General features: G+C 48.6%; 1 protein-coding gene across 1 annotated transcript in view; it reads left to right on the top strand.

Annotated features, from left to right (window-relative positions):
- The window catches only part of LOC144166596 (uncharacterized), a 47292-nt gene extending 34592 nt beyond the window's left edge, over positions 1 to 12700 (top strand). Inside the window, exons 3-10 of the mRNA XM_077696105.1 lie at positions 311 to 360; positions 1412 to 1503; positions 1570 to 1696; positions 2663 to 3138; positions 3897 to 5756; positions 7242 to 7469; positions 9275 to 9715; positions 12283 to 12700. Of these exons, the coding sequence (XP_077552231.1) occupies positions 311 to 360; positions 1412 to 1503; positions 1570 to 1696; positions 2663 to 3138; positions 3897 to 5756; positions 7242 to 7469; positions 9275 to 9715; positions 12283 to 12351 (3343 nt within the window). The 3' untranslated portion in view covers positions 12352 to 12700. The remainder of the gene's footprint in view (positions 1 to 310; positions 361 to 1411; positions 1504 to 1569; positions 1697 to 2662; positions 3139 to 3896; positions 5757 to 7241; positions 7470 to 9274; positions 9716 to 12282) is intronic.
- The last annotated feature ends 526 nt before the right edge of the window (positions 12701 to 13226 follow it).

The following is a 13226-nucleotide window of genomic DNA, read 5'->3' as shown; positions in this document are numbered from 1 at the left end:
CAGCCACTATAAGCTCAGCGACATAACTCAGCGATAACTCATGTTCACCCATTCTCTCTTCGTAAGAGAATGCTGAGGTGCCCCTGTAGTTTCTCCATCAAAGCTGAATTCGCGGCTTTACACTCCGAAGCTTGCCCTTGACTCTCAAGAAAGCCTACTCTTAGTCTTATTTGTAGTTTCCGAGTTTAATCTAAAGGCCAAACGTATATTTTGTGTCCTTCAGTTACCTTTCGCAGGCATTACAACGTATCTTCCTGCTATAGAGTTCTTGCTGTGCCACATTTTTGCTAAAAATGTTTTTGTACCACAGGTCGTGCAAATCTCCCGGATCGGTGACTCTTCGCTCCCGACTTGAAATTGGTAAGTCTTCTGCTGCCGGGAGAAAATATCGCCATTTTCCTAAAGACCTCGTCACTACAGAGGTAATTTTTGTACAAAAGAAGGCGCACAGTACAGACACATGTGTGATGCATGCGCGGCTACAAAATCATTATAGTGGTCCTTAGAACAACGAGTGCATCTACAAAGGTAGGCCCCTAGTTTAAAAATGGCCCAGAGCTGGGCGGATGACTGATTAACATTCTCATTATTCGAATAATGACTTAATCAGACCTGACAAATTAATCCCCAGCCTGTCGTCGCTACGGCATGCCTCACAAGTTAGAAAGTTTCTTCAGTGCGTCGACTTTGCTATTTGATTGCGTAAGCGTGAGTTCTGTTATGCTTCTTCTCTGAGGCACATAAATCTTTCCAGGTTGGCTTCGAGGTTAGATCACAACGCATTGTCATTACCCTGCAGCCCCCAAACGTTTTAAAATGGCAGTACCCAGAGCACAGTGCAATAGATAACGTCACGAAATATTTCACAAAAATGCTTTCAGAACAGTGACTCAATGGGGCGAAAAAAACTAAGAAGAGGCCCTGCTGCCACCTCAACTGAAGCTGGAAACGCCATTTTAGGCTGCGCTCATTTTTACGTGTATGCGCTCGTCCTGTCTCTTCTTTTCCTTATCCCGTCCGAATGCGCAGTTTTAAGTATAAGTATGTTGCGCACACTCGTGAACTCATTCGCATTTGCTCGTGCCAGTGGCGTCCGCTCCATCGGCGCCTGTCGGGCATCGGCAGGGCCGTGACGTGACGTAGCGCCTCCGTGGGCCAGCCTTCGCAGCCGTTGCCAGTGACACGACGTGATTGCTAGTGACATTTACGCGATAGCCAGTGACATCGATTGCCAGTGACATCCAGGAGAGGGTGAAAAGCGAACCGACTTGCTCCTTACTTCTTTCAATCCGCGGGTGTCCAGCGGGGCCTCTCCTAATCTTTTGTTTCCCCCTGCTGTGATAGGCACGAATTTCAATATTCGATGCCCTCTAACATTTCCGATTTCCTTCACCCTGCATCTACACCTTAGTGCTGGAAGCTGTGCGGAACAACAACGACGCCTGGCTCTTCGCTGTTCCATTAGACGAGGAGATGTGTCCAGGATACTTCAGCATAGTCAAGGTATGTATTGAACGACTGGCCGCCGGCTGCCGTTGTCTAAACCCACGCTTCCACTCGTCCGTGCAGGAGCCGATGGACCTGACCGTCATCTGCGAGCGTGTTGAGAACGGCACCTACTCCTGCAAGGAGGAGTTCGTGAGCGACTTCAAGAGGATGGTCGAAAACTGCGCCTTCTACAACGGTCTTCAGAGCGGTACGCCCTAATAGTTGTCGCCAGGGCATTTGTGCATGGCGCAGGTGAGTGAGTGAGTGAGTGAGTGAGTGAGTGAGTGAGTGAGTGAGTGAGTGAGTGAGTGAGTGAGTGAGTGAGTGAGTGAGTGAGTGAGTGAGTGAGTGAGTGAGTGAGTGAGTGAGTGAGTGAGTGAGTGAGTGAGTGAGTGAGTGAGTGAGTGAGTGAGTGAGTGAGTGAGTGAGTGAGTGAGTGAGTGAGTGAGTGAGTGAGTGAGTGAGTGAGTGAGTGAGTGAGTGAGTGAGTGAGTGAGTGAGTGAGTGAGTGAGTGAGTGGACAACTTTGCCCCAGAAAGAAGGGGGCAGTGGGAAGAGCTAGAGACATTTTACGCAGGGTAGCTGCTGTTACCCTCTAGGCCAAATCGAAGATGTTTTGGTGGAGGTCAGGTCCTGGTAGCCTCTTATTCCTTCTTACAAAGAATATTGAGGGATAATGGTGGAAGATTATCCCCACATGGTGCGCCCGAGGTCAGCTCTGGCCAATTAAAACCGACAAGGGATAGATAGCTGGGTGCATGAGGTTAGCGAGTTGTGTGTGGCGCGCGGCAGCTTGCACATATGTCACGTCATGCTGGTGTTCTGTGTGTACCACATGTTCGTCGCAACTTAAAGTTGCTCGACAGTCGTATCAAAGTAAGGCCAACCGTTGGCCGCTCGGAAAACAAACACCAATACGAAAGGGCGGAATAACAGTAATGCCAAAAATAACGCTTTCTGTACCTTGCATCATAAGGAGCGCCTTCTACATCAACTCTACGCTTGAATTAATTATTGCTCTTACTCTCTACGTGCACTTGTTATTTTTGCATGACGTGGGACTGTTTTACGAGAGGGAATTCTTAAGTTCTGTATTTCGAAACTCGGGCTTGTTACAGCACCTTCTTTAAGGTAAGTTTTTGATTAGTCCTACCGCTTTCTTGCTTCAACGCAGAGATTGCCACCAAGGGATACAGGCTCTGGGTCACCATGTTGGACGCTCTGCACACTGCCTGTTGCGACGACGACGATAGCAGCAAGGCCGGTGCCTGCACGGCGCGTGAGAACAAGTCAAAGGAAGCGCTAGAGTCGAGGCTCCACGTTCCGGAACACGTAGCGACGCCTGCTGCAGCGGCGGCAGCGTCTTCCAGAAGTGGGCCTTCAAAACCACGGACGCCTCGTGGTAGCAAGCAAGTAATGAGAAGCACCAGGAGTGCCATAAGCGGTGAGAACGACACCGAGGAGGACAACGACGACGACGATGACGACTTCGCAGCTCCGCCCGCCAAGCGTCAGAGGGGGAGACCTCCCAAGAGAGGACGAGGGAGAGGAGTGAGGAGGGCCACTCCAAGAGCAGCACCATCTCGAGCAACTCCCGCAAAGAATTCGGCCCTCGAAGCTCTGTCGAAAGCCACGCGGAAAGCCTTGGAGGTGAGCTCGGAGTAAGCCACGGGTCGAACTGCTTGATTTAAGTCATGATTTAAATATGTAAAAAACAAGAAAAGTAAATCCGTAGCTTCAAGTTCTAAGTGTGTGTGTCGGAAGGAATTACATACGAGACAGACGAAATGGAGTGTGGTTTACAAGTTCACCGGTTGTAGCCCGATCCTGAAAACGCGGACCCCCGGCCCTACTCTCAAAACTCTCTAAACTCGGATTTGTTACTCAAGTTTATCGGTCTTCACGGAATGAAAGCATAATTTTTGAACCACAGCGAATACGCGCTTTCAGTGATTAGATCATGCTCTCATGAACATACGTGCCCAATAATATGTGCTATGCGTACCAGGTCGGCGAAAGGTTGCTACTTTGAAGTTGCCAATTTCAGCTTTCGCCAATGTCTTTTTTTTTTTTTTTTGCATCGTGTGCGTCGTTTACTGGTATTTGTTGGCTCCCTTCTAGCTGAAAAATTACGAAAAATTTACATGAATGCCTAACATTGCACTGGGGCAATCGCCGATATATGTATAGCTGTGTACGGGTGGCGGCGTAGATATTATTGCTGTGAAACTAAAAAGAAGTGATACATTCAGGTCACTTCATTTAGTCAGGCGTGAAGCCGGGTAGCCCTTATTTAGGCCCGATTTATTTTTAAAAAAGCCGCATCTGCTTATTCAAATTTCACACTGTCATGTCAAGTGAAGTGAATGTTTTTAATGGTTTCTGACCGGCGATTTTATTTGTTCCAGGATTCAGCGGACTTGACGTATGACATCTGTCGGCTGAACGGGGACTTCGAAGCGAACAGCGATGTGGCTGGCTACTTTCCCGACCTCAATGTTGCCGGCACGCACAGTCACCCGGCTGATTTGCTCGTCAGGTTCCAAGGATCGCCGGACCAAAGCGGAGGTTACACTATCGCTGAGTCACCAGGTAGTACGTCTACGGACAGCACGTCTACAGGTGGTCCCTCTGAAGACGGCACCTCTACCGACAGCACCTCTACTGATACCACCTCTACGGACGGCAGCTCTACTGACGACTCAGATGCTCGCAGCCCACAAGTCAGTGACGATGGCCGCAAAGACGACGGATCAACTAGCGCAACTATAGACAGCGATAGTGACGGGAACGCAGGCCCTACAGAAAGCAGTGACGAGGAGGATAATCGAGACCAAAGTGGCTGCTCAGATCCGGTGAACTCTGTGACAGAAGCGGAACACCCGGATGATGATAAGACAATGGCTTGTGAAGGCACTGCCGAAGCATCCGTACGCACGCAGGATGAAGTGATCACCACTGAAAGCTTGCGAACCGTCGTTAGAAGCTCTGTTGGGAGTGACAGCCCAGTGAGGGGCACCTCACCACGTGGGGATAACGCCGACTCAATCGAGCCGATGACCGCGAAGACAAATAGCTTGAACTTGACGATATCGACAGCAATGGTCACAGACACAAAGCAAATATACACTAGCACGTCTGTCGTGATGCCTCCTAGGTGTCGATCTGTTCCACCTGTCCGCTTTACTCAGACTAACCTGTATTTTCCGGTGACAGCCGCAAGGGCGTCCAGTCTTGGCAACAGCGGCAGCATTGCTCCAGGGACCAACACGGAGCGTGCCGAAGAGGCCCCTGTAACTCCATCAATCGAATTCTTCGCAGAAAAAGCCGAAGTCCGAGCGACAGAAAACCAACCCGATGTTCTTACGACGGAGCTCCATGAAGTCTGCAATGACAAACAGCCTGGTAGCGCAGAAAAGGACACTGCAAACAGTTTGTCAAAGGACAGCTCTGACATTCCTGAGCAAGACGCATCCACGCCTAGTCAATCGGCTGCCAGTCATGACACGGCCACGCCCCTCGATGACGACAAAAGTCCAACTGCTGTCGCACCGCACTCGCCCGCTGACGAGAACTGCGCCGTCCCATTATCATTACCTCCTCGCGAGGACGAGAGGATGCCACCAGAGACTGTAGCCTCTTTTCACCGCCCTAGCAACGTTTTACCCGATTCAATCAAGACGCGAGAACGTATGGCTGTCAGGCTTCCGGCGGACTTGCAGGGAGTCGAACCCGAGTTCTACTACGGCCTGGACAGCCCCAAGTCGAGCTTCAGCTTTTCGTCAGGTTACCTCAGTGAGGACGCACTTTCGCCAATGCGTTTCCACAGCAGCGGTAGCCCCCTACCCCAGCTGTCGCCATCACGGCTGTCTCCGCTGTTGTCAAAACCCAGTCCGCCGGCTAAGGGAGTCAGTCCAGACCCGGTGGCTCAGCCGACATCACCGTCGAAAGGAGAGCGACGGGAAGCAAGCTCGCAGGTGCTTAAGGAGGTCGCGCTAGAAGGCAAGGCACCTACAGGGGACGACAAAAGAGCTCCGGACGTAGGGCGGTGCGAGCGAGATGTAGTCCCACTATCGTCGTCGTCGTCGCCACCGATGAATGCGCCGACTCCACTTCAGAAGATGTCCGCCCTCGTGGCTGACATACCCTCTCCCTCGACGAGGCACGCAGCGTTCTTCCCCTGTGTCTACACACCGCCTGCCGTGGCTGTCAGCAGTTCGTACTGTGGACCAAGGAAGCAGGGAAGGACAGTTACCACCGCGTTCAAGGTGATTACCGTGAAGCGGCAATGTTTTTCTCGTTGCCGTGATCTGAAGCGCAACAAAAGCACACGGACGAAGAACAGCGCCTGTCTCGTCTACACTGCTCTTCGTCCGTGTGCTTTTGTTGCGCTTCAAATCATGGCATCGATTCACCAACTAGCCCAGCAAGAAGTTCTTCTCAGCTACATGTTTTTCTCGTGTTTGAAAATGGCTTGACGTTGTACAAATTTTCTGTACGTTCAGCACAAAGTAATATTTGAAAGGTGTACGTACAAAGCCACTAACTGCACAACTTTGGAAATAATCCTTGCGGACGGAGTACTTTATGCAGTATGAGCGACCTCGTTACTTTGTAGGAGCAGTTTTAATTCCACGTGTTTGTGATGTTATTCGCAGCGTTTTTTTTTTTTTTGTATTCGGGTCGCATTTTTTCCCAAAACATTCCTGCATACCGCAACGTTTCTTCTGCCTAGTTATCTGTAGTTTCGGGCACAATCACGACGAGAGTGCAACTGTGAGGACAACAGGCATTTATGAACCGTATGGCCGGACAGCATTCTTCGGCTTGAGGACTGGCCGCAGACTACCGTTGTTTGTAATGGAGGACCTTATCACTTGCGTACTAAGCTAAAATAAATTACTGAAAGAACATTGCGTGTGTGTGTGCGTGAGCGTGCATGAGATTATTTTTACTTTCTGTCACTGACTTTTAGAGCGCCTACGCTATCTTTTGAGTGACATAACTTCGCCACTCTCAAATCATTTTTTTTTTCATGCACGAGCTTGCTCTGCATTTTAGCTGTTAAAAATGATCACACGATGACTTCGATGGCTTAAGTAAACCACGCAGGCGGTAAACAAAGCAAGATATTCGGTCTCTGGTTTTGCTAATCGACTATCGGTGACATCAGGTAGCCCTGTCATTAAAAAATAATCAGAATTCCAATAGGCAAAAAAAAAAAAAACGTCTATGGGGACAGTTTTCTGCGTGTTGTTTAAGTCATCCTCTCACGCTGAGAATGGATAAATATCGCGTGAAATAATAGCAGAACGAGGGAAAAGTTCCCAGGGCGGTAAGGAGGCGCGCTTAAACAGCCAAAATTACAAACCAAATTCAGCTTGTAGCAATTAAACCTAACAAGACCTACGTAGCGACACATATGTGCCAGTGGGGCTAGGAAGCACCGAATGTGTGTTCGCGTAGACTCACCTGCTACTAGCAGCTACCCCTGATGAGTTGCGTTATAATTGGCTCACTGTCACTGAAACTGTCTGCTTTCAGCGCCTTGCTCTATCTAGTGCACTTTAGATACTTTGTCTGTCTTTTTTTGTGAATTCATCTTTTGGCATGGAGCTAACAATAACTTTCGCCGCATTTTCGGCATGTTTGTCATATAGCCCATTTCGTACCACGCTTCCCCCAATACTTCGCGAACGACTTCCGTAATAATTATTAGCAATAAATTCTCACTTCAAAATCTCCACACGCAGCCCGTAGCGGGACCTGCGAGCCACGTCGGAGGCCTCCGCTCCGTGCCTTCGTCTTGCATACCCCGACCCGTGCCGACGCAGCCGGGGCCGTATGCCGCGCAGCGCCCGGTCTTGCAGCAGGAACCCGTCGCCTACTTCATACCGGCGCAAGGCGGCTTCCAAGCGCTGCCCTTCCACCACATGGCGCTTCCTGGGGGTCACCACAACGTCGTCACCCCGCTTTACAACGTGAGCAAGTGTAACCTTTTGTCTTCTGTTTACTCAGCTCTCTCCGTTAGATGCCTCACTACGGTAGTGTGGTACTCTTCCGTGGGAGGACTGAATAATCAATAATGTGTACAAGGGGACTATGGAACTAAGATTGACAGGCAAACCGATTGTTGTGCCGCATGACCTTTGGGGTGTTCTCTCTCCGGAGCAACACCCGTGCTACGGATTACTTTGGACGACCTGAGGTTCCTGAACCCGCGCCGATGTCTAGAAAGGCGGGCGTTTTCAATTTTTGCCTCCATCAGAAAAACTGCCGCAGAAGGCGGAATCCGGGCCGTCAAGCTCAACAACATGATGTTTTAGACTCTGAGCCACCACGGTGGGTTTTGTAAGGTAATTATTATTGTTGGTTGTGCGCTTGAAAATTGGGGACGAAAACGTCGTCTTGTAATTTCACCGTTGCAATAACGACTAAGATAGTTTGGGGCCAAATTATCTTTTGGTGGAATTGGCTGGACGTGTCTTTTATACCAGTGCTGCACAGAATTAACCTATCAGTTGAGAGTTGATAACATACAAGCGCGCCATTTAGGTAAAAATGCGCCGCTCGATAGGCAACGCGTTCGAAGGTCTTCCAAACAGCTGTGTAGCTCAGCTGTTAGACAGATACACCCCGAGTTCCAATTATGAAAACAGCGGCAGTCATACCGAGCAGCAGGTTATTTGAGTTGCAAATTCGCTATACTCGGGTGCGACTGATGATGATGATTGATGATTGATGATGATTGATGATTGCTATTGGTTTCCCCTTTGAAGCGTGGTGATGACATGTCATCTTACCAAAAAAGACTAATATACCCATGTTTTACACTCTTGGTTTAATACAAGCGCTGCTTAGGGCAGGCACAAAGAGCTTATTAGGCACAAAATACTTTTTTTTCCTTTTACAGGTGGTAACTGTCCTAGGCAATATTCCCCTCTCTGCTTTTCGTCCACCAGCATTCTAATCTTCTTTTCGTCCCCTCGACAGCCTTGAAGTTCACTTCCTCTGTGATACCCTTAAATCCTAGGGCTTCTGGAAGCCGTAGATTTGGATGGATACCCTCACATTCGAACACTATGTGCCGCATAGTTTCTGTTTCTTTTCCGCCGACCACGCATACCCCATCATTTTGTGAATACTTCCCCACAAAACTCTTAGTTCGCAGGCAACCTGCTCTAGCCTGAAAAAGCAAAGCACTGCCCTGGGAATTATCGTAGAAATTTTCCTTTGTGATGTTCAATTTCTCAGCCCTGAACATCTCTAACGACGTTTTAGCTTCCATTTTTTCCCTCCATTTATTCGTTTCAATCTGCCTTGCCTATTTTTTGGTTACCTGGACTGTTTTGGATTTTCCACTGTTCTTTCCGTATTTCATTGTTAGCCTTCTAGTCTTTCTTAACCACTGCGTGGTTAACTTAGGAACCACCTGTGCCTCATCACCGCAACCGGCTACTCCGCGCGGCGCAAGTAGTGCGTTACTGGGAATATTTTGAACATGACACGAGCCGTATCCGTAATTTTTTGGTCTTAATATGCTTATAAATTAATGCAGCGATGTCAAACAAACTTCATGAGAAAAGACAGGCGATATCACGCATTCATAGCAATCTCCAAAACGCGCGCACCTGTTGGCATCCGGGTCCGTAGCTTAGGCCAACGTTTTTAGAAATGGCTTAGGCGGAGTGATACCGTACATGAGCTATTGCCATTCTTAACCTGTTCCCGAGTATAGGTGTTTTTACTTTGGTAACGACATTCATCGGCAACGCTTCTTCCGCAGTGGGACAGCAGCATCGGAGGCATGCCGGTGCCTTGGGGCTGCCCGCAGGTCATCTACCCCACCCAGCCGCTCTTCCTGCCCGACGTCAGCCCCGAAGCACAGCGCACGGCGCTCCGCAACGCCCCGTGGCTCAGGGGACGCAGCAGGCCGTCTTTCCAACAGCAGCACACGGAGCCGCTGTTGCAGACAACGACCCGAGCCCCCACTAAGTGCGCTGACAGCTCCAGTACCATGGCTTCCACGTCACTCCAGGCGGAGCCATCGATACCACCTCCGACGACGACGAAGTCCCAGTGTCACAGCGGCAAGGCGACGGCGGGCTGCGACATACTGTCCCTGGCATGGTCCCGGGCTTTCGGAACACCCTACCAGGCGGCCCCGCAACCAGTGATGGTGGCGCCTCCTGCGCAGCAGCGGCCCTTCTTCCAGCAGGAACGATACGTGAGTGGCTGTTGCGGACGTGGGGAGGGAACTATTCAAGCTCTGTGAAATTTTAATGCAAATGAAATGTTTTCTCAGAAATGGGCTACGTGAAAAGATTTTCGCCACTAACGTTCTTGAGAAGAGTAGGGCATAAATGTGGGCAGCTTGTTTTCCAACTTCGATACTTGGGAGACTCACACTGAAGTTTAATGTAGTGTAACACTTTCAAAGAATGTAGCATGCGGTTTTTTTACTTCAGGCATCTGTCAGGCAGCTGAGTGTAACGACGGCAGGCCAGCGTCACTGTCTTCGGCTTTTCGGCAACCACAGTCGCAGAAAGAACACAACAAAACCCTGCCGCAGCCCGCACACCGTACACACAAACTGGTCTCCGAGATTCCCCCCTTAATTGAGACAGTTCTTCGTCGTGTTCCAACTCAGTATATGTATCTTAGGCTTTATGTGAGACCAGGTGATCTCCGAATTACCACTACAATTACGCACCAGGGTATATTTTACGCAAAGCAATATGCCAGTCAATAACAGATAATACCAGTCACGAGTAACTTTCAGTGAATGCAATTTATTCTTTCATTATGCGCTGTTTCAAAGATATAGATACCGAACACAAGAGTATATAGTGATTGCCTAAATGGGGACATACATTTTTGAAAAGCACCTATAAATTTAATTGCAGGCAGCTTACCGCGCAGTTCAGTTTCTTTCTTTCGTTATTATAGCGACTAAAAATGGAGAAATTAAGATATTTCACAAAAAGTAGACCGCCAATTACACCCCCTGTCTCGCACTGGAAGTCATTTTAAAAAATTTGTGCCGGAATGAAATATGATTTAAAAAGTCGAAAGGGCACAAGCTACAACAAAATAAAACAAGGCCTGCGGTCAAAATAAGGCTAACGTATGTATTTTGTATGCAATACATAACGCGAACCAGTAGAAGGAGCATTTTAAATACCCGCTCAAAATGAGTCGGAATCAATAGCAGTACTTCTTGTTGGGTACAAACGTGATGTCGTGCAAAGCACCTTGGTAGAAAATTTGGGACACCGTAACTAACCATGGAAAGAGGATTATATTCTGAGTGTGGAAGCGTACAAACCGGAATGGGGGAGTAGCTTTAAACCGTACTTGTAAAGAAGGCCCCCTTAGGGGCTTTGAAAACTCATGTAGACACAGCGATAAACGACGAAAGGGATACTGACGTATGATATTTTGTTGAAGCCAATTCCTCTTTCATCAAAAGTAACCCGGGCATAATTTTCATGTGCGCTTTTGGATATCTGGCTTTTCTTGCACGGCTTCGTAGCTACGCCATATTGTGATTGTACAATGCCCAGGAACGTCTGAACCGGGTAGCAAAACCGCCTTGATCAAACGAAACTAACTTGTGAGTAAGATGTGTGGAGTCGGAACCTCAGCCCACAAACTGACATAAAGAACGAGCTCACAGCAATTTCTGCCTTAACTCAACATTTTTAAGGGAGAGAGAGAGAGAGAGAGAGAGAGAGAGAGAGAGAGAGAGAGAGAGAGAGAGAGAGAGAGAGAGAGAGAGAGAGAGAGAGAGAGAGAGAAGGCTCTCTATTGGAAAAGCAAAGAGGTTTGCCGGCATTTACAGTTTACAGTCGCCTACATGCTTCGCTGCTGTGGTTCAGGGATGGGGGAAGAAAGGCCTAAGAAAGAGCTGGGCAGGAAAAAAAAAACTGTCGTGGACTTGGCGCGGTAACGGACTTACAAGCAAATTTTTGTTCTGAGCTTTGGCCACATAATTTACAATTTTGAAATTAGGCCAATTTCATCCAAATAAGAGAACAAACTCCGTAGTGCTTGGCACTGCTTCGAGGGTCGAATCCATGGTCCTAAAATAATTCGGAGAGTAATTGGTCCCTGTTCTAGATGTTCAATGTTTTCAAGGAAGTGGGATCTCGGTTCCATGTAGGCCGCACGTTCTAATAAAATGTGTTCAATTGTTTCGACACAGGCACAGTTGTCACAGCGCGGATTTGGCGTCGCTTCAAGACGAAATAGGTAGCAATTTGTGTATGCACAGTTCAGCCGTAGACGATGGTACAACGTTTCCAGGCTACGAGGAAGCTGTCTCGGGAGGCTAGACTTTAGTTCTGGGTCAGTAGCGTGCAAAAAGCAGCGAGTATTTTGTAAGTTGCTTCATAAACGGCTTCTTTCATTCACCGCAAAGTGGTGAGCCATGGCTGAATCATCGCCACAAGCAGCGTGAGGTCCAGGTAACCATAAACAACAATGCTGTATACGAAGTATCTTTCAGCAAACGACTCCTCACCATTATTTTTGCCATCCCCTCCGATCCCGAGGATTAAAATACCACCGTAATCTCGATTCGGGGCTGTGAAGACGGTGCTGAGCGAGCTCCCCGGTATACAAAGCATCAGCGGCATTCTGCCCTGTAGGTGTTACTTTGTGGTGTGTTCGTGTTATAGTTCTGCATGTAGAGTGGACGTTTACGAGCTTGCCTACCTGTCAGTTCTTTCAAAACTGTAATTTCCTGAACGGACATGGTATACCATCGCTGACAAAGTTCTTCTTTTGCAGGCCGCCATCCTTCCCCGTGAAAACGCAACGCCGGAAACGACGTCACAGTACACAAGACTGACCCCGTGAAACACCACACCTTCCAGCAGAGTGACAAACAGTGAAACCCGTGACGAAAACCTGGGCCAATACAGGCCGTTACTGGACGTGTGCTTGCAATGTTCGTCACCTGACAGCCTTTCGTAAAACGTGGACTTCGTTGTGGGGTAGACAGGGAACATCGTTTTATTTCGCAGTAAGATGTCATCACGAGCTTCAGTACAAGTCTGCATCATATTTCCACGAGATGCAGGATGCGACGCCATAGCGAAGGCAATAGTGGAATGCACTTCCTGTTGTTTGCGCTGTTGTGAGCGCCTTTCATGCGTGCTTACTACACTGTACACGTGCAGAGTGTGCATGAAATAGTGGATCGTTTGATGTGCTGTGAAGTTGTATATATAATCTACGCCAAAGAGCACGGCTGGCGGTTCGCCGCACTTCTTCTCAGGCATTTCATGGAAGACTGGCGTGCATGGAAGACCGCTCACTGACATAAACCTCCACCACCGGTCGTTCCCTTTGAGCATCTTCCTCCATGCCTTTGAGTGATGTCCTTGTATCCGACCTTCCTGGAAGTAGTAAAAGAGCAATGCCGGCATACGGAATTGAGTATCAGTAGTTCCACTGGCGCTGTTCCGAGTACTGTACTATAAAAACGAGGCAATGCAACAAACTGGCAAGGAGTTCGTTGTTTGTGCCACCATACTGCGTACTTTTTTTCGAATGTTTGTAAGGGCACTGATGCTTACTGCAGACGTCACAGATGCGCGTGCACGTTTCGCCGTGGCAAGCACCCGTTATACTTAGCTCTGGAACTGCTTGAGGATGGGAAACGGCATAGAACCACATAAAAGCATCGGGAACGGAATACGAAAATTGTGCTGGAATATTTCCGTTTCGCT

This window comes from Haemaphysalis longicornis, unplaced genomic scaffold (genome assembly GCF_048455015.1).
Source record: "Haemaphysalis longicornis isolate Haplotype H1 unplaced genomic scaffold, Haemaphysalis longicornis Haplotype H1 scaffold_18, whole genome shotgun sequence".
Lineage (NCBI taxonomy): Eukaryota > Metazoa > Arthropoda > Arachnida > Ixodida > Ixodidae > Haemaphysalis > Haemaphysalis longicornis.
Note: the sequence above shows the minus strand (reverse complement) of the source record. Positions and strands in the feature narration are given on the sequence as shown.